Source organism: Felis catus, chromosome E1, assembly GCF_018350175.1.
Source record: "Felis catus isolate Fca126 chromosome E1, F.catus_Fca126_mat1.0, whole genome shotgun sequence".
Taxonomy (NCBI): domain Eukaryota; kingdom Metazoa; phylum Chordata; class Mammalia; order Carnivora; family Felidae; genus Felis; species Felis catus.
The window spans coordinates 18,406,996-18,431,122 of NC_058381.1; the positions used below are offsets into that span (position 1 = coordinate 18,406,996).

General features: G+C 42.2%; 1 protein-coding gene across 1 annotated transcript in view; it reads right to left on the reverse strand.

Annotated features, from left to right (window-relative positions):
• Positions 1–17,848: 17,848 nt before the first annotated feature.
• NLK (nemo like kinase) overlaps positions 17,849–24,127 on the reverse strand; it is a 165,407-nt gene continuing 159,128 nt past the window's right edge. Inside the window, exons 9-11 of the mRNA XM_003996503.6 lie at positions 22,735–22,933; positions 21,725–21,818; positions 17,849–19,664 (exon numbers count right to left, since the gene is read on the reverse strand). Of these exons, the coding sequence (XP_003996552.1) occupies positions 19,610–19,664; positions 21,725–21,818; positions 22,735–22,933 (348 nt within the window). The 3' untranslated portion in view covers positions 17,849–19,609. The remainder of the gene's footprint in view (positions 19,665–21,724; positions 21,819–22,734; positions 22,934–24,127) is intronic.

A 24,127-nucleotide genomic window follows, 5' to 3' on the forward strand; every position in this document is an offset into this window, starting at 1 on the left:
GGGCCCAGCCATTCACTGAATATCCCACCGACTGGGACACAGAAGTGAGCTGAAGAGAAGGTAATCGGCTTCTGGCTGCGTTGACACTGAGCAGTCTCCACAGCGTCTGAGTGGAGGAGTCTCGGGGGCAGTTGGATGAACCTGTCTGGATGCGTAGATAGTGGGGCATCCGCGTTTGATGGCGGTGGGTGTTGAGAGCAAAGGGCCTGTCTTAAGGGTGCTCCATCCTGGGAGGGGGTGGGGGTGGGTGAGGAGGGGGCTGAGATACAGGTGCACAACAGGAGGGTGATGTCCCAAACATGGTGGGGAGGAGGGTCAGCTGGGTCAGAGCAACACTGAATGGCCCCTGCGGTGGCCCTGTGAGAGAGCACAGGTGTGGTGGAGGCAGGGGGCACGTGACAGCAGGACAGGGAGTAAGGAGGTGGGGAAGGGAGGCAGGGAGTGTAGACCTCCGGTTAGGAAGGAGAGGAGAGAGAGGGGGCAGTGGCTGGAGGGAGATGAGCTCCAGAGATGGCCTACGTATTTCTCAGATTGACTAGAACGCTTTTCACTTACTTAGATGCTGTTGGAGGTTTCCGGGCGAGGGAGGAAGGTTGTCCTTGCAGGAGGGAAGAGAGCAGGAAGTGTGGCTCAAGGCCCCTGAGGAGCTGGAGAGAATGGAAGGGTTAGGGTTAAGTCAGAGGAGCTCTGTGCTCCCCAGGACGGGCCCCTTGGCACTAGAACAGAGAGATTGGTGGCAGTGTAGAGGGCCCAGCTGAGGTGGGTGGCCAACGATCTGGAGGCCCAATCTCCGAGGCTGTGTGCTTTTCTCCAGGGTGGGGTCTCCTCAGCAAAAAGGCTGTTGAGGGTGCCTGGGTGGTTCAGGCTGTTGAGCGTGTGACTCTTGATTTCTGCTCAAGTCCTGATCCCAGAGTCATGGGATTGAGCCCTGTGTCAGGCTCTGTACTGATCGTGGAGCCTGCTTGAGATTTTCTCTGTTTCTCAAAAAAAAAAAAAAAAAAATTGTTTTTTTCTCTACTTTTGCCCCTCTCCCCTGCTTATGAGCATTCTCTCTCTCTTTCTCTCTCTGTCTAATAAAAAAAGAAAAAAGGCTGTTGACTCCTCTAGGGCCGAGGTTCGGAAAGACATCGGTGAGGAGTGGCTCAGTCGGTGAAGCCACTGACTCTTGATCTCGGCTCAGGTCACGATCTCATGGTTTGTGAGATCGAGCCCCGCATTGGGGGCTGTGTGCTGAGAGCGCACAGAGCCCCGTTGGGATTCTCTCTCTCCTCTCTCTCTCTCCCCCTCCCCCACCAAATAAACTTCAAAAAGAGTTAAAAGAAACACACTGGTGATTTTGAGACGTTGGATGAGAAGGGTGGATTGAAGAGGCGGAACATGCGTCTCAAGTTGGATGGGGAGGAAGCCCCGTGGGCCAGAGGGGCTGGCAGCCTGGGAGAAGGCGGAGAAGGGAATGAACGTGAGGCCGAGGAGGCAGTGCTGGCAGGGTGGGAGTCACCGGATGAAGAGGCCAGAAGGTTGGGAAATTATGACAGGGGGGCACGATGTCCGAATTCCTGGGGTTGGGAAGAGGTTCTGTGCAGGGGGAGGTGTGAGCCGAAATGGAGAGGAGGGGAAGGTGTTTGGAGATGGAGTCAAGGGACAGAGAGCCCAAGGTGCTGGATGGATGGACGGTGAAGACCACCTGGGATGGGGGTGAGAAGGCTGGGGAGACTGTTGCCAAGGTAGAGTCAGGAGAGCACCCAGGAGGAGGTGGGCATGGGCCAAGGCATGGCTCAAACCTCACAGAGCGGAGGTTGTGGCCTTGGGGAGCAGGGAGGCTGGTGTGTGAAAAAAAATGAACTGCCAACACGGGGGAGGGCTGTGGGGAAGCCGAGACCTTGGAGAGCAGGGAGTCAGGTGTCAGTTCCGGCAGGCGGTGAAGGCTGAGGGGTCTGGGAGGAGGGGTCTGGGCTCCGGACAGGAGGGGGTGTTTACTATGGAGGACAGTCAAGACCCGGCTGGAAGGGGAGCATAGCAGGGGAGGGAGGTGAAGGTTCCTTGTGGGGTGGCTTGAAGGCTGCCAGAACACAAAGTCCTGGCAGCCCAGGGCCTGTTGCGCAGGTGGAGCACTCCGGAGGGGCCTGGCAAGGTGTGCTCTGCCCCGCCCCCAAAGGTGGCTTCCAGGACAAGGCGGCCCCACTTAGGCTGTACTCCCCGCCGATTAGAACTGCTTGCTGGGGGGGCAGGGGAGAGTGTGTGTGCGCCACCCCCCCTCCCCTCCCCCGGGCTGGGATTTCCCCGGGAATGTGGTAAGCGTACAGCTGCTCATGAGAGTGTTTCTCAGAAAACCTCTCGCCCAGCCAAGTTTGTTATCTGTAGATAAAGACTTTCAAGGCCAAGCACTTTCCCCGCAGGGCTCTTCGGTCCAAAAAAAAAAAAAAAAAATCTCCTTGCAGCTGCTGTCTTCTGTTTGAAATTCCTTCAGTGGGGGGCACTGCCGCTCTAAACTGGAGGTCAGAGAAGTGGTAGGAGGCAGATTGGTCTGGGGAGGAGGGAGGACACGGCCGTCGATCAGCGGATTCCCTCACCCAAAGCAAAGAGTAAGTCAAAGAGTGGCTTAAGAAAAAAGAAAAAAAAGGGGGGGGTCTTGAGCTGTCACCCTGTCTTTCTGAGTGAGCAGTGGCAGTGGTCGTCAGCACCTTCTGAAAATCACTCGTATGGTGATGAGACAAACACCGTTAGCCCAGCAGCGCCCCCGTGGTGGTGGGAGTGGAATTCTAGCGGGAGAGGCGCTCCGAGGAAGGGACCCCGCGGCTTTCCTTCCGGCGGCAACTGTAGAGTTCTCCGCTCTGGGTTCACTTTCCCATCTACTTAAAATGCACCCACACTTCCCCCAGCCCGGCATATTTGAAGGGCCGAAGGCCTTCTCCCCTGCTGGCCTCTATTTGGTGTCACCGCTGCCGGCTCTGAGCCTGCCTGTACCACTCTCGGTGACACGTCTGTTCCTTTCGCACCAGTGTTGATCTGAGCGCATGTCTCCGCGCACCTTCGCTGCTAGGCTGTGGGTTCCGTATCTTCCTTTTACTGACGCAGAGCTGGAGTCCTTGTTGAGGGGACGACATATGAAAGCGTCCTGCCGCATGGAGATTGTCACCTGCTAACGGAAAATGATGAGACCTGGAAAGCTATCGTGGCCGTAGAGTCAGCTGATGGCTTCACGCCTCAAAACCAAAACGTCCCTTAACAGGAGATTCTGGGGCGCCTGGGTGGCTCAGTTGGTTAAGCAGCCGATTCTTCTTTCGCCTCAGGTGATGGGCTCAGTTTTGTGAGTTCGAGCCCCGCGTTGGGCTCTGTGCTGACAGGGCGGAGCCTGCTTTGGATTCTGTGTCTTTCCCTCTCTTTCCCTGCCCCTCCCCTGCTCACGTGCTGTCTCTGTCTCTCTCAAAATAAATAAACTTAAAAAAAAAAGAAAACCAACTAAGATTCTACTGGTGCCAGAGGTGTAGCAAGGAGGCTGCGGAGGAGGTGGGGGGAGAGATTCAGAGTGATCTCTTGAGATCTGTAGGTTTCCCTGAGGCAGAAGGCATCCGGCCACCTGTTTGGAGTGATTACCTCCTTTTCAGGTCCAAGAACCTGTGAACTTGGGAGGAGGGGCAGAGCAGGTGGAGGCCAATTCACAAAGGCTTGGTTTAAAATGTGGCTATTTTGTTGTTCATAGATCTTTTTGCACTGATTTTGATTTAATTTTTTTAATGTTTATTTTTGAGAGAGAGAGAGAGAGACTCAGAGGAGAGCACAAGCGGGGGCGGGGCAGAGAGGGAGGGAGACACAGAATCCGAAGGAGGCTCCGGGCTCTGAGCTGTCAGCACAGAGCCCGAACTCATGAACCGTGAGATCATGACCTGCGCCAAAGTTGGACGCTTCACCGACCGAGCCACCCAGGCTCCCTGTGATTTTGATTTTTTCAAAAAGATACTGCATTAAGGTATTATCTATCCCGATGGCTGAGTTCTTAGTACCCAGCAAACACTTTCTTTTTGCACCTTGGGGAGTGTCTCACTCACCTCACCCTAGTCCCAGCTCTGGCTGTCAGATAGGAGTGGAGCTAAGTTTGATTTGGGGAGGAAGGGTCAGGTTACTGAGTCTAGAAAGCTAAAATCCCATTAGGTTTGATGTCAGGGCCATAGAGAGAGACAGCGGGAGATCTTGAACAAGGCAGATAGGGATGATGTTTTAGGAAGATTCATCTGTTCCCAAATGTGCAAGGTAGACCGATGTGCAGGGAGGGCTGGAAGCAAGATCTGGAGTTTGTGTGACTAGATCATGTGTTTCCAGAAGTGTAACAGTTAAAAAAGGAAAGAGCTGGCCATATTAGGGTCAGGCTATTTTCAAGATGTGTTTCAAATACATTTGATTGTGGGAGTAAAGGGCCCATGTAACAACAGAGTTAACATTTCTCACTTGTCGAGTGCCTACTGATCCTAGAGCAGGGGTTGGCGAACTTGTGTAAGTGGCCAGACAATAAATATTTTAGGCTTTGTAGGCCATGCCACTTGTTATGTGAGAGCAACTACAGACAATACGTACATGAGCAAATGTGGCCATGTTCCAATAAAACCTTATTTACAAAAATAGGCATTGGGGGGAAAAAAAAGCAGGAATTGGGCCTCGATTTGACCTGTGGTGGTTGTAGCTTACTGAATTCCTACTCTCGGCCATTGGCAGCTTCGTGGTCAAAGCCAGGTGGCCATGGGTTCTAGTTAGTAAGTAGAAAGAAAGCATGGAGGGAGTACCTCCGTCACCTCAAGGCCTCGGCCTGGGAGTGGCACACATCTCTGGAGAAAATTTTGACATAGGCGCTCATTACCACCCAGGGCCTGGGAATGTAGTCTGGTCTTGCGCCCAGGAAGGAGAGATTTCAGCGGTCCACGAACAATGGTTGCCACAGGTTCCTTTAGGGGCAGTTTCAGAACCTTCATGGAAGGTATGTTCATGTACTCAGAGAAATTTTGATGAGTCCTTCACTACATGGCAGGACCTACTTGGGGTCTGAAAGAAAAAGTCAAGTGTAAAAGGAATGAGAACATTAGGAAAGCAGTACTTCCTGAATACTAACAGAGTAAACAGTCGGGAAAAAGGTCATCGGTAGATGGCACTGGATGAGTTTGTTGAGGAATCAGATGTGGCCTCTCGAAGCACCTTTCCATAGGTTGCTTCTTAATTACAAAGGGAAAGGGCACTTTTACCACGGAGAGACCTGGCAGTGACAACCTTGATCAAACGATCGAACTTAGCATCACCCAAAATGGGACAAATGGTTACGCCTCCTGATTTGATGGAACGGGAAGTACACGTCACCTCTGTAATAGTCTTTCCAAAATTGCTTAAGCTGAATCTGATCATGAGGAAGCCCACCCAGCAAAATCCAGATCTTTCTGGGACATTCTACGTGACAGTTGGCTTTGCACCTTCATACGTGCCAAATGCCACGAAAGAGAAAAGCGGAAGGTCTTTCCCATTAGAGGATGCTAAAAAGACCTGATGACCAAATGCAAGACGTGATCCTGGGCTAGATCCTCAATGGGGGAGGGGGGGGTGGAGGGGAAACCAGCTATAAATAAAATTTCGAGGAGAATTAGAGAAATTGAACATGTCCCGGATATTAGGTGGAACACCAATTGTTAAATTTCTTAGGTATGATAGAATTGTAGTTATTTGGGATAATGGCCTTGTTTTCTTTTTTTTTTTTTCTTTTTTTTTAATTCTTTTTTCAACGTTTATTTATTTTTGGGACAGAGAGAGACAGACCATGAACGGGCGAGGGGCAGAGAGAGAGGGAGACACAGAATCGGAAACAGGCTCCAGGCTCCGAGCCATCAGCCCAGAGCCCGACACGGGGCTCGAACTCACGGACCGCGAGATCGTGACCTGGCTGAAGTCCGACGCTTAACCGACTGCGCCACCCAGGCGCCCCAATGGCCTTGTTTTCTGAGATACATTAGGAGTGAAGTTTCATGGCGTTTCAGCAAAACTTAAAAAAATTTTTTTTAATGTTTGTTTTTGAGAGAGAGAGAGAGAGAGCTAGAGAGCGAGAGCGAGTGAGCACAAGCAGGGAGGGGCAGAGAGAAGAGGGAGACACAGAATCTGAAGCAGGCTCCAGGCTCTGAGCTGTCAGCACAGAGCCCGATGTGGGGCTCAAACTCACAAACTGCGAGATCATGACCTGAGCCAAAGTCAGATGTTTAACTGAGCCACCCAAGTGCCCCTCAGCAAAAAACTTTAAAAAGTACATATATTTGTATACATAAATATACATGTATATATATATATATATACACACACACACACACACACATATTTGTGTATAGATTAATAAATGTGGTGAATCTAGGCGAAGAGTATTTGGGTTTTCTTTCTTTCTTCTTCTTCTTTTTTTTTTTTTTTAACATTTATTTACTTATTTTGAGAGAAAGAGAAAGTGTGAGTGGGGTGGGAGGGTGCAGAGAGAGGGAGAGAGAGAATCCCAAGCAGGCTCCACACTGTCAGTGCAGAACCCGATGTGGGGCTTGAGTCCATAAACCATGAGATCATGACCTGAGCTGAAATCAAGAGTCAGATGCTTAACTGACTGAGCCATCTAGGCACCCTTATTTGGGTTTTCATCATTCAGTTGACCCCTGAACGAGAGGTTAGGGGTGCTGACACCCCCCAGGCAGTTAAAAATCTGTATAACTTATAACCCCCCACCAAATTAATAGGCTGCTGTTTGACTGAAAGCCTTACCTATAACATAGTCAATTAACATGTATTTTATATGTTCTATGTATTATATACTGTATTCTTATAGAACACCTAGAGAAAAAAAATGCTAAGAAAAATCATAAGAGAAAATACATTAATAATATTGTTTTGTAATAAATCCACGATAAGTGGACCTACACAGCTCAAACCCATATTGTTCAACAGTCAACTGTACTATTTCTTTCTACTTTTTAATAGGTTTGACATCTTTCTTTCTTTTTCTTTTTTTTTTCTTTTTTTTTTTAACGTTTTATTTATTTTTGAGACAGGGAGAGACAGAGCATGAACGAGGGAGGAGCAGAGAGAAAGGTAGACACAGAATCCAAAGAAGGCTCCAGTGTCTGAGCTGTCAGCACAGAGCCCGACGCGGGGCTCGAACTCACCAACCGCGAGATCATGACCTGATGTCGGCCGCTTAACCGACTGAGCCACCCAGGTGCCCCAAGTTTGACATCTTTCAAAAGAAATAGTTCTTGCAGGACAGAGATAGCCAAGATTACCTGCCCCCCAAAATGAAAAAAACAAAAAACAAAAGTTTTCCTTATTAAATGGCATCAGCATTTTTTTTCAAAAAAACAGATGAACATAAGGGAAGGGAAACAAAAATAATATAAAAACAGGGAGGGGGACAAAAGAGAAGAGACTCATAAATATGGAGAAAAAACAGGGTTACTGGAGGGGTCGTGGGAGGGGGGATGGGCTAAATGGGTAAGGGGCATTAAGGAATGTACTCCTGAAATCATTGTTTCACTATATGTTAACTAATTTGGATGTAAATTTTAAAAAATAAAAAATAAAATTAAAAAAAACCCCACATAACTGGAAACTTCTCATTATTCTGTTTTGCCCTCAGGGGAGTAAAAAACAGGAAAGCTTTAGGTAGAATTTTTGGATTACAATGTTTTTCCAGAGGATGTTAAACTTTATTATAAAATCCTAAGGGGAATACATAAAAAAATTCTTAGAACTAATCAGTGAGTGCAGCCAGGTTGTGGGATAAATATCAATATACAAAAATCAGGGGCGCCTGGGTGGCTCAGTCGGTTAAGTGGCTGAGTTCGCCTCAGGTTATAATCTCACAGTTTGTGGGTTTGAGCCCTGCACTGGGCTCTTTGCAGACAGCTCGGAGCCTGGAGCCTGCTTTGGATTCTGTGTGTCTCTCTCTGCCCGTCCTCTGCTTGTGCTATCTCTCAAAAATAGATAAACGTTAAAAAAATTAAAAAATATATATACATACAAAAATCAATTATTTTATTTATTTATTTATTTATTTGAGAGAGAGAGACACAGTGAGAGAGAGAGCAAAAATCCCGAGCAGCCTCCACATTCAGAGCCCGACACGGGGCTCGATCCCACAACCCTGGGATCATGACCTGAGCTGAAATCAAGAGTTGGACGCTCAACCGACTGAGCCACCCAGGCGCCCCTCGATTGTATTTTTATATATTAGCAATGAACAATCTGAAAATGAAATTAAGAAAATTCCATCAAAAGTAACTATTTGGAAATACATTTAACAAAGGAAGTGCAAGACTTGTACACTGAAAACTACGAAACCTTGAAAGAACTGAAAGAAGAACTAAATAAATGGAGAGACATCTCATGTTCGTGGATTGAAAGATTTAATATTGTGTACATGGCAAATTCCCCAAACTGATCCACAGATTCATGCAGTGCTTATCAAAATCTCATCTGGCCGCTGCAGAAATTAACAAGCTGATTCTAAAATTCATATGGAAATGCAAGGGATGCAGAAAGAGCCAAAATAGTCTTGCAAAAGAATAAAGTTGGGGGACTTCACACTTCCTGATTTCAAAACTTAACTGCAAAGCTGCAGTAATCAAGACACCAGCGACGGCTATAAAGACAGACATATAGGTCAATGAAATAGAATTGAGAGTCCAGAAATGAGCCTTTAAAGTTGCAATGAATTTATTTTATATCCTGAAACTGACTTTGTGACTTAGAAAAGAGACAAAATAAGTTATCTAATGATTGAACATCCATTTCTGGGACATCACAGCTTCATCTACGTATATTTTTAATTGTGGTAAGATATGCACAAATTTTAAACTTTTTTTTTTTTTCAACGTTTTTTATTTATTTTTGGGACAGAGAGAGACAGAGCATGAACGGGGGAGGGGCAGAGAGAGAAGGAGACACAGAATCGGAAACAGGCTCCAGGCTCCGAGCCATCAGCCCAGAGCCTGACGCGGGGCTCGAACTCACGGACCGCGAGATCGTGACCTGGCTGAAGTCGGACGCTTAACCGACTGCGCCACCCAGGCGCCCCAAGATATGCACAAATTTTACCATTTTAAAGGTACAGTTCAGGGGCAGTAAGTACATGCACATTGTTGTGCAGCCATCACCATCCGGCGGCTACATCATTTCGAAGTTCCATACCTATGATGATTGATGCTCCATTCAAACTCACGCCCTCTCTCCCCCCTCCTCCTGGTACCCAGTATACTTACCTTCTATGAGTTTGACCCTTCTAGTTACCTCACGTAAGTAGAATCATACAATATTTTTTTTCTTTGGTGTCTGGCTTATTTCATGTAGCATGATGTGTTCAAGGCTCCTCTATGTATCGCGTGTCAGCATTTCCTTCCTTTTAAAGTCTGAGTAACATTCCATAGTGTATATATACACACCACACTTTGTTTATCTACTCATCCTTGGATGGACATTTGGGCTGTTTCCACCTTTTGGCTATGGCGAATCAATGCTATGAATATTGGTGTTCAAGTATCTGTTGAAGTTCCTGCTCTCAGTTCTTTTATGTATATACTCAGAATTGGATTGCTGGATCAAAAAATAATTCTAATTTTAGGAACCGCCACACTTTCCCATAGCGGCTGCGCCATTTTCCATTCCCATCAGCAATGCACAAGGATTCCAACTTCTCACATTCTTGCCAACATTTGTACAATATTTTTTGATAATTTTTTAATCTTTTGCTTCAAATATATTTTTGTCAGAACTTGGTAGCTGCAGATTCCCAGCTAATTCTAATTATGGAAAACATGACTACCGTATGAACTGATTGGAAAGTCCTTATTGGCAAACTAAGCAGTCAAAATAGATTTATTTTCTGTTAGAAAAAGTCTGGCTTCATTTTATACATGTTTCCATAAAAAAACCTGCTCACTTCTGAATTTTAAGACAGTCAGAGCTGTGGTATGAATTTGTTGCCTGAAGGAAGTAAAATTCTGCCAGTCTCAATATTTCTTACTAATGCTCTCTTTGCTTCGCTTTCAAGAGGTTATCTATCTCTGAGGATTGATGTGTTATCTGAGAGCAGCGAGATGAAGAGAGGCGAGGGCTTTATACACAAAAACAGTTTCGTATTTTCCCTTTTACTTAGCAACCAGGAGTTTTACACACAGGGCCACTGCACCACAGTAATTGTTACAGTGTAGGAAGTATGTCTTTCTTGGGTGAAGCAGAATGGGGATTGTGAAGGGCAAGGTGAACACCCTGGAGAATGATGGCGGAAACATATTGGAGTTGACTCCCTTAAAAATATATGTGCCTGTGTGCCTCCTGGAGCCTTCATTTATCTCCACGGGTATGTATATTGCAGCTTAGAGAATCCCTGTCTGACTTTATTCCCCTCCCAACTAGACATCATTATTCTTGCTGTATGCAGTCGGCGTTTGCTTAGTTTTCCCCACACATTCGCCAGTTTGATCACCATTCTTGCACTGGAGATCTGCTTATTCTTCTTGAAGTACATTCTTTGGAATTTGCTGACGGTAATGATCTATTCATAGTAAACTGAATTTGTGTTATTACGAAAATATCTTTTATGTCTTTGCACTAAATGATAGTTTGTAATTCTGGGTTAACATTTCTTTCTTCTCAAAACGTTGACTAGTCGGATCATTCTGTTGTCTTCTAGCTTCGATTGTTGCTGTTGAGTTTTCAATGCTATTCTTTTTAGGCAATTTTTTGTTACATTTAAGGCCACTTTGTCATCCTGCAGTTCCACTAGGACATGCTATCTATCCTGCTTATGATTAGTGTTTCCTAAATTCAATGATTCCCTACTATGACAAAATCTAGGAGTATTTCAGCTATTTAATTTTGTCTATCTTCTGTTATCTTTGGGACTTCAATTTTATGCAGAGTCGATCTTTGTCACTCTATCCCCCAAGTCTCTTAATGTCTTTTATTATTTCCTGTGCAGATTTGTTTCTGCTGTACATTAGGTAATGTATTCTGGGTAATCTTTCACAAGTTTTAGTTTGTTTTCTTTGACAGTGTTCAATTGGAACTGTTTAACCTATCAAATCTATTTTTACATCCAATGACTTTCTTTTCATTTGTGTAAGTTTATTATTTTTCAAATTTTCCTGGTCATAGTTCAGTTGACTTTTTTTTTTAAACATTTATTCAGTTTTGACAGAGACAGAGTGCGAGCTGGGGGTGGGAGGGGGTGGGGAGGGCAGAGGGAGAGAGAGAGAGAGGGAGACACAGGATTTGCAACAGGTTCCAGGCTCTGAGCTGTCAGCAGAGTCCAACGCAGGGCTCAACCCACAAACCCTGAGATCATGACCTGAGCCGAAATCAGACATTTAACCAACTGAGCCACCCAGGCAGCCTGGCTGACTTTTACTTCTCACTTGGCTTTTTTTCTTTTTTAAGTATGGTATCATACCTTCATTTCTCAGTATTTTATAGCATAATCATTTTTTGTTTATTTATTTTGAGAGAGAGAAGGGGGTGCAGAGAGAGGGAGAGAGACAATTCCAATTCGTGCTTTCAGTGCAGAGCTTGATGTGGGGCTCAATTTCATGAAATGGGAGATCATGAGCCAAAATCAAGAGTTGGACGCTTAACTGACTGAGCCACCCCAAAGCATATCATTCTGTATTCTGCATCCAGTACTTCCGGTATCAGATCACTTGGTTTGTAATGGTCTCTTATATATAACAACTTCTTTCCTTATGTTTTGTAATTTGGGGTTGTGAGCTCATTTTTTGGGTGTGTTTTATCTACCGGAATCTTTTGAGGCTTCCGTTAAGGATAAGGTTGTAAGAGATACATATCCTTGTGGCAGTTGATTTTTTTTTTTTTCCCTTTCACTGAAGGAATAGCTCTTTGAAGATCTCAGCTATGTATATGTGGGATCTAAATTTTAATTTCACATCTTGCTCAAGGTCATGCGTCCTGTCTCTCATGTAGTGTTACTAGCTAAGATTCTGTGTTTGAGTCTTAGTTTCTTCCTCTGAAAGATGGGTCTAATTAATAATAGTACCCACATTATGGGGTTGTTGTACAATTAATATTTGCAGTTCTTAGAACAGAGCCTGGTAGTCAATAAATATTAGCTACTATATAGCTAATATATATATCATATATATAATATATATATATATATATATATAGAGAGAGAGAGAGAGAGAGGTATATTACCTTATATATTATATATATTTACCAGTTGGCAAATGGCCTCAGGGAAGCAATGGCTCCAGTGCCCTTTGGTTTTGGTCCTTAAAGATTTCCCTCTTTCTGTAAGCTTAGCTACTTATTGTTATATTTCATTAAGAATTCCTAGGTGTTTAATAGTGTTTTTTAGAATGTGAAATCATCTATAGTGCTGAAAATATTTTTGCTGTAAAAAGACCTGTGAACACAACTGGCTGTAAAACTCAACATCATCTGATTCTTGACAGTAAGCCAAGAGCACGGATATTAAAGATGTGGTCATTCTATTGGTCTTTATTTGCCATATGTATGATGTATATGAAAGACATGTTAATTTTTTTAAAATTTAGTTTCGAGAGAGAGAGAGAGCAGGAGAGGGGCAGAGAGACGAGAGAGAGAATCTCAAATAGGCTCCACACTGTCCACTCTGCTCAGGCAGCATGAACCGTGAGATCATGACCTGAGCCGAAATCAAGAGTTGGCTTAACCGACTGAGCCACGCAGGCGCCCCAAAGCATATTAGTTTTTAAGACCCCTGTTGGTAAAATGACTGAGGAAGTCTTGAATGATATGTTTTGGCAAACAGGACGGAATGAAAAAAAAAAAGGCATGCAAATGAGCAGATAGGGCCACATCTGAACCTGTTGAGAGTTTGTACAACTAAACGCCTCTTGATTTTCTTAGGGTGTTTGGTAAGCTGGAAAAAACGGTTAGTTTTTTTTTTTTTTTTAACATGGTTTGAATACTTGTCTTTTAAGAAAATGTGTAATAAAATTAAAAAATGATTTAAAAAACAAGTACTACTACATATGAGCGATGGCTTACCTGGGGGGAAATTGGGTTAATTGGTTCTACCTTGAATTATTTGTCCTCATAGAAAAACAATGCCATGACAAAGGACAGAAACACAGATAAGTGGCAATTAATTCAAGTTATTTACTGTTCACCTTCATAATAAAAAAGTGGCTCAAATTAAAAGCTTTAGCTCTGTGTGTTCATGTGGAACAATCTTCCACATAGATTACATGAAGAAGGCAAGGTGCAGGATAGTATGCAGATTATCCTATCCTTCCTATAAAAACATATAAACTTTATTATGCAGAATATTTCTGGAATGACCCACAGAAGCTGGAAAGGGTGGTTTGACTCTAAGGAGAGTGATTTCCTTTTCACGATCCTTTTGTAGGTTGTACACTCTGAATGTAATACTAACACACAAAACCAATATAGTTTTTAAAAAAAATTTTTAACACTTAATTTATTTTTTGAGAGAGAGAGACACAGCATTAGCAGGGGAGAGGCAGAGAGAGAGGGAGTCACAGATTCCAAAGTGGGCTCCAGGCTCCAAGCTGTCAGCACAGAGCCTGACATGGGGCTTGAACTCACAAACCATGAGATCATGACCTGAGCTGAAGTCGGATGCTTAACCGGCCGAGCCACCCAGGTGCCCCAACCAATATAGTTTTATAAAAGGAATCCATAATATTGTCTTTACAAGATTTTTCTTCTCAAGGATAAGCATTCTCAAAGACTCTAAAGTAAAGCTGTTCATTCTTAAAAACCATGATTCGGTTGCTGCAATTAAGAACCGGATGAAGATAAGTTGGCTGTGAGGATGATGAGCTCTGAAAATTAGTGTTATTAAAAAGTTAAACCCATCTTTCTTTAGAGATCTTTTTTTTTTTTTTAATTTTTAAACTTTATTTATTTTTGAGAAAGAGAGCGTGAGTGGGGAGGGGCAGAGAGAGGGAGACACAGAACTAGAAGCAGGCCCCAGGCTCTGAGCTGTGAGCACAGAGCCCGACGCGGGGCTCGAACTCACAAGCGGTGAGATCATGACCTGAGGTGAGGTAGGGCGCTTAACTGACTGAGCCACCCAGGCGCCCCTAGAAATCTTAAAAAAAAAATATTGGGGCGCCTGGGTGGCTCAGTCGGTTAAGCGTCCAACTTCAGCTCAGGTCACGATCTCACGGTCCGTGAGTTCGAGCCCCGCGTCCGGCTCTGGGCTGATGGCTCAGAGCCTGGAGCCTGCTTCCGGTTCTGTGTCTCCCTCTCTCTCTGCCCCTCCCCCGTTCATGCTCTGTCTCTGTCTCAAAAATAAATAAACGTTAAAAAAAATATATTTATTTTGAGAGAAAGTGCATGTGGGCATGAGTGGGGGAGGGGCAGGGAGGGAGAGAGAGAATCCCAAGCAGGGCCTATGCTCAGCACAGACCATGAGCTCATGACCATGAGATTATGACCTGAGGTAATATCAAGAATTGGAAGCTTAACCCACTGAGCCACCCAGGTGCCCCTCTTTATTGAGATCTTTGATTATTCCTTGAGACATGAGGAGACTGACCACTGTATCAGAGACCTCTGAAGTCAGCTACATAACATAAATGTTGACTTCTTAGCAAGAAGGTCTACTTGTTAAAAGTTCTACCACCAGCAACCTGAAGACATTGGAACTTACCACTTCTTTCCAAGATTCTGGGCATTGTTCATTCACTGAAAAAGTCACTTAAAAAGTGTAGGGGAAATAATTATACACAAGCTGGACAACCTAGAAAAAATGGATAAATTCCTAGAAACATACAATTTTCCAGCATTATATCATGAACAAATACAAAATCTGAAGAGACTGATTAGTCATGAGGAGGATGAACAGTAATGAAAAATCTCCTAACAAACAAAAGTCCAGGACCAGACAGCTTCACTGGGGTTTTCTACCACACACTCAAAGAAAATGTATACCAACCTTTCTCAAACTCTTCCAAAAAACTGAAGAGGAGGGAAAGCTTCTAAATACATTTTAGGAGGCCACCAATATCCTTGATGAACACAGATGCAAAAATCCTCAATGAAATATTAGCAATCCAAGTCCAACAATACATTAAAAGGATCATATACCATGACCAAGTGGGGTTTGCTCCAGGGATGCAAGGATAGTTCAACAATCAATGTGATACCCACAGTAATAAAAGAAAAATCGTATGATCATCTCAATAGATGCAGAAAAAGCATCTGACAAAATTCAACATCCATTTATAATAAAAGCTCTCAACGAAGTAAGTATAGAGGGAATGTAGCTCATAAAGAAGGGTCATATGTGTGAATCTTATAGCTAACATCACACTCAATGGTTAAAAGCTAAAAGGTTTTCCTCTAAGATCAGGAACAAGACAAGGATGCATATTCTTACCACTTTTATTCAACATAGTACTAGAAGTCCTAGCCATGGCAATCAGGTAAGAAAAAGAAATGGAAGGCATCCAAATTAGAAAGGAAGGAAGAAATAAAATTGTTACTATTTGCAGATGACATGTATGTATGTATGTGTTTATATATATATTTATATATATTATATATAAATATATATTTATATATATAAATATATATATTATATATATTATATATATTATGTTATTATATATTATTAAATATATTATATATTTATTATATATTATATATTTATATATATTTATATATATGTATGTTTATGTATGTGTGTGTATGTATATATGTGTATGTATATGTATGTATAATATATATATCCCTAAAGAAGCCACCAAAAATCTATTAGCACTAATAACTTAATTCAGGACAGCCAGGATGCAAAACAATACAGATATCTGTGGCATTTTTATACACCAATAACAAGACACCAGAAAGAGAAATGAAAAACAATACTATTTACAATTGCATCAAAAAGAATAAATTACCAAGGAATAAATTTAACCAAGGAAGTGAAAGACTTATATAATGAAAACTAGAAGATGCTGAAGACAGAAATTGAAGAGGACACAAACAGATGGAAAGGTATTCTGTGCTCATGGATTGGAGAATTAATACTGTTAAAATGTCCCTAATACCCAAAGCTATCTACAGATTCAATGGAATATCTATCAAAATTCCAATGGTATACTTCACAGAACTAAAACAAATAATTCTAAAATTTGTATGGAACCACAAAAGATCCTGAATACCCAAAGCAATCTTGAGAAATAACAATAAAGCTGGAGGTACCAGGCTCCTTGATTTAAAACTATACTACAAAGTTACTGTAATCAAAACAGTATGGTAATGGTCCAAAAACAGACATACAGATCAATGGAACATAATTGAGAGCCCAGAAATAAACCCACACATACACAGACAATTGGTCTATGATGAAGGGGCCAAGAACATACAATGGAGAAAGGATAGTCTCTTCAATAAATGGTGTTGGGAAAATTCGACAGCCACATGCAAGAGGATGAAACTAGACTATCTTACACCATACACAAAAATTAGTTCAAAATGGATTAAAGTCTTGAATAGAAGACCTGAAACCATAAAATTCCAAGAAGAAAACAGGCAGTAAACTTCTTGGCATTGGTTTTAGTGGCATCTTTGTGGATCAGACTCCAAAGACAAGGAAAACTAAAGCCAAAATAACCTAAAGAGCTTCTGCACAGCAATGGAAACCACTATCAAAATAAAAAGGCAACCTACTGAATGGAAGATATTTGTAAGCCATGTATGTGATAAAGGGTTATTATCTGTGATATACAAGGAACTCATACAACTAACTCAACAGAAAAACAAACAATGCAATTAAAAAATTGGCAGAGGATAAGAATAAAACATTTTTCCGAAGAACACGTACAGGTGGCCAACAGGCACATGAAAAGATGCCTGTTTGAGAGACAGACAGAGAGACAGAGAGAGAGAGATATCCCATGACCCTGGGATCATGTCAATATATTCTGTCTAATATTTATCTCTGAAGAATTAGTTTTAAACTGTTACAGGTGCAACTCATAATCCCGTCTTGTAAGTGATAAAAACTAGTTTTCTTATTTAAGCACTATTCTATTAACAAGGCTTCCTTCTAGGTAATTCTTACACTCAGTAGGTATTCAAAAGTTTATTAGATGAACAAACAAATTATGTGTGTGTGTATTAGTAGTTGGAACAGTCAACTCCTTCCATGTCAGGAAAAAAAATCCATTCATTTTGCTAAATCAAGAAAAGACAGGGGTAAATCTATGTCATCTACAAACTCAACAGTCATGTTGCCTTATCTGCCACAGGGAAGGTATTCTGAAGTCAGGCAGTCTGGTGTCAGGTCGTAATTACCCACCACCCGGCTAGGACTTCTTCCTTAGCTGGAATTACGTTTGGGCTGCTGGGGTGGGGGTGGGGGTGGGGGGAGGGCAGGAGGCAGAAAGGAAGAGGAGGGTGAGGTCAAGTCCTCAGCAGTCTGCTTCATCTAGAGCAGTCCACTTTTTATTTATTTAATGTATTGGACTCTCACGTATTGAAATTTGATCTCACATTGAAAATGGGGTTCTTTGTGCAACAAAACAAAACAAAACAAAAAAACAAAAGAAAACCACTGGGTTAGACTCTAAGGTCTGGAAAAGACTTTCAAACGATATGTATTTGACTCACAATGTCTTTAATATTAGTTAATTAAGTTTTTGATATGTTCTTGGCAATGTAAGGTTTCTGGGAAGATTTTTAAAAACCACAACTAATTTCCTCCAAGATCAAAACAGAACTATAAATAGCCAATGTCTTCAAACTACAAAATCAGGATAAAAGCTGTACTGAAGAGAAAACAAAGGAAAGGAATCGAAATAAAAAAAGATGACACATCTTTTTCAAATGTCACATTTAATGTTTTCACCACTGTACTTCAAATCTACATTGTACAAAGTGACCAGTAAGTGTGCCACGGTAATTGACCAACCTCTGAGATTGTACCTTTCACACCAGTGTCTTCTTGGGCTCTTTTGATACTAAACACGTTTCTCATTCAAGTGAATTGAAATGCTTCAGTTGGGTTGATTCTCAGGAGCCTCATAAAAAAAAAACAAAGATATTGCACCATCTTTGTTTAGTAATTCAATGTTTGTTTCTTTCACAGCAAATAATTACTTCATTGAAGTTAAAACTTCCAAACATAACTTATTAATAGTCTTCAAATTCAGCTCAGATCACTCAAGATGAAAATACTCTGCTAAATACAGATAACTTACAATAACTTTAACAGTTAATTGTCCATAACACACACCAAGGTTTTTTCCTAGACCAATTTTAAGACGATCCATTAGTATTCCTTGTACAGGTGAAAAACGATCTTCAATTTTCTTGTCTTTTTATTTTTAATATAAAAGTTGGAAGGGACATTCAAGTTTCAAGTCTCCACATTGAACTTAAAAAAAAAAAAATAGTCATCATCAGCATGTGGAGGTAAACAAGCCAAGTTGTATAACTCCAGGAGGTAGAGGCCTTCAATTTGTATTCATATATACATATGCACAGAAGAATTCAGTGTTCCAACAGAAAAAAGAATTTGTCAAAAAGTAATAAGTTATTTACTACTGTGACATTTCAAGACTCCCACAGCTTTGCCTAAGGACACAAACACATTTGACATAATTCCCTATGTGCCTTTTTTTGTGGCTTTAAAATTTTTAAAAATTTGTTTTTGTCTTTATTTATTTATTTTTTTTTAACTGTCCAGTGCAGGAAAAGTCTCACAAAATTTCACAGACCTAAAATGTGCAAGCTAGTTCTCTCTCTATACAGCAATGTTGGGATTCTTTTGAAATTAGCCCAGAAATGAATTATTTACACACATGAAAGATGCATGCTTGGGGGTTCTTTTATGTAAGAAAGAGCAGAAAAACTTCTAATAAAAATAGATTAAATATATATATATATATTTATACTGGGTAAGGAAAACAGAAGTTTAGTCTCTCCTAGTCACAAACTCATTCTCTCTACCCACAACATTGGATTTTAGACAGCACACATCACCGTCACGGCTCTAATGAGAAGCTAATTATAGGGCTTGATCATTAGGTGGCATGCCCCACCCCCCACCCCTCCCCCAGGTGCAGCCACGATCAGCTCATGTGGCTCCATGATTGGTCGCAGGCAAGGTTTCTAGATTCTTTCATTTTAGAAAACCCCAAATTTTCAGGAATGGCTCAAATATCAAAATGGACGACTGTCCTGTGTGTGTGTGTGTGTGTGTGTGTGTGTGTGTGTGTGAACAATCTCACTTCATTTAAAAAAAGAAAAACAAAACAAAACAAAAACACAAAACCCCAAAATCCCAAATTTGGTTCAATTCTCTTTTGTTCTGAGGTGAGCCATAACAGCTGCACTAAATTCATAAAACATGTGCAACTCTGGGTAAAATATTTTTCTTCTAAAAGCACAACCACTTTACAAGATTAAAAGTCTAGTAACATTTCTAAATATTATTCATATCATACAAGTAGTGGTTGTTAATTTAAAACTTCATTAGTAAAATTACAGTACAAGCATGATTAACCTCCAGAATTGCAAATCCCAGACTCCAGTGGAAAGCTACATTACATCTTCAGTAGTACATTATCTTCCACCGTCACTCCCACACCAGAGGAGATGGGGGCATCTCGGACGGCTGGGCAACAGTGGAACTGGAAGAAAATGGAGACACGGTGAAACCAGCTGTGACACCACAAAGGGCAAGAGGGTGAGTCAGTGCTGCGTGTTTCCCTCCCTGCCTTTAAAAAAATCGTAAAGTCCATTTCTGGATTTTTGTTTGTTTAACTTCTCACTGTTCATTCAAGAATCTGCATCTCTAAGTGAGGCAACTGTGATGGGCCTGAAAACGATAGGTCACTGACTCGTGGGCCGCCGAGCAAACCCTCTCACCTTTCCTCGTCTGGAAGGGAGGAGGCTACCCGCCTCACTGGCTACTGTGACAAATGCATGAGATAATGTATGCAAAGTGGTTTCACTGCGCCTAGTTCATAATATGAAGCAAGTGGTAGGTACTGTAAATAATAATGTCTATAATCAACCAGGAAAATAACCTTAAAGGATGCAGAATTATCTACTGAAAAGTAGCCTCTCAAAATACAGTGACATTAAGTGGGGATCTATTTTGAATGAGGCTTTAAGCACTCTTTTATCAAGTATTAATTCAGTAGGAATGGATAATCACTTAGCATTTGTTATCCACAGATGGGTTTTTTCAGTTATTTGACATATCTGTCTAATTTGGCTAACTGGATTATAAACTTGTGGGTGTGTGTAAGCACTGTGCTTCCTGGGGCCCGGGATAATGAGCAACTGGCACCTGAAAGGTACTGAAACACGTGATTGGCTGGGTCACTGACTCTTAGGGGGAAATAATAAAACAAAGTAATTTTAAACCGCAGAGAAAAGTAAAAAGCAGCCTAATTCTTTCTCTCCATAGACAAATACATGGAAGAATGAAAGTCACCCTGATTTAAAAAATTTTAAATGAAAATTCTTGACTTTGATTCAACAAATTCAATCAAGTTCAACACCGTGTCAAGGCCAGTTAAAAGAAAGCACAGGGAAGTGGGAGGAAGGAGGGGCAGAAAGGCAGGTGGGGTAGAAAGGAGAAGAGTGTGGCTTCTCAGATCCAAATCTGTCCTTCTCTGCCCTGCTTTGTGACACCGGAGCCAGACCCTGCTCACCTTACCCTTTGACGCCTGGCTTGTGCTGGGAGGGCGCTGCAAGGCCACAGCATCAGGGGCTCTCCTTCCTGGTTCTGGTGGGGTTTTTTTTCTTTTTTGTTTTTTTTTTGACATGGAAGGCTCAGTTTTGTTCTACCCAAACTTTCTGGCAAGTTTCTCCTCAACCCAACAGGCCTCTCTGATGGACTAGTTCTGCCCACTCCTTTTGCAAAGTTTTCTCACCACCCTCACGCTGTGTGTGTTCCTATGGCAGCCATATCCTCTCCAAAGAAGTCCAAATCTTATTAGCCTTGGGTGGAGGGGCCTCCTCTAAATTCTTAATTTCTTCCTTGTTCACTCTTCCCTCAGTCTAGAGGGAGTACCTGCTTTTTGCATCTGCTACTTTGGGCAACTCCAGGATCTTCTTATGCACCTTTTCCTAGGTAATGCTTCTCGCTATTAAATCTTCCCTGTTCCCATTACTGGGTGTGGTTTCTTTCTCCTGACTGGACCTTAACTGATGCAAGGAGTGAGGGGAAAAGAGATGGAGAAGGAAAGGACACACAGACAGACAAAGAGAACGAGGCTTGTTGGATTCTGAAGTGGCTATAAAGTTCTTTAAACAAAACTCTACACAGGACACACCGGCACTATACCTATAAAGTAATCTTGCTTCCAGTTATTATTAAGGTGGTGGGGACGGTGGCAGGAGCCAAGATGACCACGTCTAACTCGAGGGCAGCGGCCACCACACTGCCACTGCAGGAGGATCCCTAGCTACCCGTGCGCGTGATCAGGCAGTACAGTGGTCATCTGGGAACAAAACTGCTAAAGCGCCACCCAATGCAACCACTGTGAATTGGTGTCCGTGTAAAAATGAATGCTGTCGTTTTTAAATTTGCTTTTGACTAAAGCCAAACCTCGGAAAAGAAAACCTTCTTTTTATCTCTATTATCCAATCTAAATAAAAACAGAAATAGGCTGAACAACCAAATCACAATGGCACCCTTTTAATAACAAGAAAGTAAGAATTCCATACACATAGTTACCTAATAAAGCTCTTAAAAGCAGCAGACTGCGGGTTGATGCAGAGAGGCACTCTGTTTCCTTTCTGCTGTTCCAAAATGAACTGGTGAATAATTTCTGTGGAGAAAGCAAACATCGTACAATCCATGCCGACCTGCAGGCCTGGGAGCAGTGGACTCTCAGCTAACTGGCCAGCATCTGAACAGCATATCCTACTGGTTTCATTAGATCAAACACACATATCACGTATCGGGCAGAATCCAATGGAACTGTCCCGAAACCAAAATGACAGTGGCTGCTAAACACGGGCAACCCCCTTCTCTGCCAAGTGGCATTATATGGGTTGGAAACCCCATCAGTGGGAGGAGTAAAATGGTCTGTAAATTTGAGAGTGATGCCACTTGGGTTGGCATTATGAGTGAATCTTCTCAATTGCTGGTAATTATTGCCTTTTTGAAAATCACTTAAAAAACCCCTCAATTGGTGTTTAGGTACATAGTTTTGGGCTGTTTACTTTGCGGACCACTCCTTTCTAGAATGTCCTAAAATGTCTAAAATCATTCAGAATTTTGGATGTCATTAACCTCCAGCGTGGACCACCCCAATAAGAGATCGTGTCAGGGAACTTTAGGAATAGACTATCAAATTCCCCTCTCTTGTGATCATTCAACAAATGATTCCCTCAGTAGATGTTTATCCTTTTCAAAGTCTGCATGTTTTATGAAAAAGTCCAGTATGTTTCAGTCAATGAAACCACACTGAGTGAATCCATGTTAACTACTTTGAGTCACACTCACTAGGTAAGTCATCTTGGGAAGCTCCTCTGCCTGACCTTCCACTCGTACTATTAAATCGGTGTTTTCACACCACACAGAGCCTTCTTAGCATATACGCCCTGGCCAAGCAGCTATACGCGAGGTTGTAAAATAAACACATGGAGGAACTTTGGTCGCCATCCAGACTCAGCTTTTCATGGCTACATAATGAAAAACGTTATTACCTTACCTGGCCGAGGGCCAAGAAAGATACTCACCTTTAACCTGTCGAACAGAACTGAGGTTCTTCTCAAAAGTGTCATCAAATTTGGGATTGGTGACGGGCTCAAAGTCACTGGTATAAACTCTTCCAGTAGAGGTGGAAAAGCAACATTTACACATACACGTGTGATATCGTAGTCGCCCTTCATCTAAGTAGGGGTGGGCTAAGGCATCCTTAGCGGATATTCTTTTGGACTGAAATCAAATTTAGAGACCAGCACATCAACGCTACAGATAAACATGACTGTCCACACAGGATCTTTCGTAAGACACAGTAACTGCTTTTCACAGCCCATTCTTAATTTACGGCACATCTTGCGTAAAAAGGGGTGACTGAATTTAGAGGCGGGTAGTGTAGTGTTAGAGGGAGTAGGTCACTTAGGACAACCGACCACCACACACCACCATAAAGCACTTAGAAGTGACTCTGCTAAGATCCTGAAGAGTTCCCACCTTGAAATGGATATATGCATGGCCAAACATGGCAAATACCATGACATTTAAACAGGCAATGCTTTGGAGGGGTAAGTTTACATTTTAAATAACAGTTACATTTCTAAATACGTTTCAGCATTCGGTAGAGATGTGATCATGGCGGCAATTTTACAAAGCTGCTTGAAACTTTTATCCTCTCAGAATACCAACTGAGGGCCAAAGCCTATGTGGAAGCTGCTGGCGTGAGGCAGCAGATAACGGTCCGAATGCCACGTTTTGACGGCCGGCTCTGTCTGTATATCAGTGGCCTGTGGTTTTCTAGCACCTCAGACCAGAATACTTAACATAGTAGTTTCAGGTTTATACAAACCATAGATTTGTTTCTCTATTAAAAAAAAAAATCTCTCCTCCTTTCTGCTTAGTAGACACGCAAGTACATTTTCAAGTATTTAAGGATGGACTCAGTACAGAGTAGAACAAAAATGGACAGTGTGTCCTGCTTCCAATATAATCAAGCACTTCACACAACACAATTAAAAATGAAGAAAGACATTTTGCACTCAAATGAACCAAGAATAACTGGATCATTCCCTTGCTGGTTCTGGTCCCCCAAATAACAAAACGTTAAGTATTTCCCATAAACCTGGATTTCCTAAAAACACTTTTATCACTGATTTTTTGCTATGCTGACGTTAAAAGGCATGCCATGACTTTTCAGGATATGAGAATCACAAAAGAAAGCTGTTTACCCACCACGAACAGACAAATGTAAACCTGACAACCTTAGTTTTATTCCTTTCACTACTTGTCTTATGTTGTATTTGGTGATCCAGCCCTTCTGAAGCCTGACTTGCTGGTACATCTTAGCAAGTAAGCTTTTTCTTTTTTTCTAAATGGGTCCACTTATTCCTGGAGGTTCCACTGGGATAAAGGTCTATTGTCAGAACCAAAAGA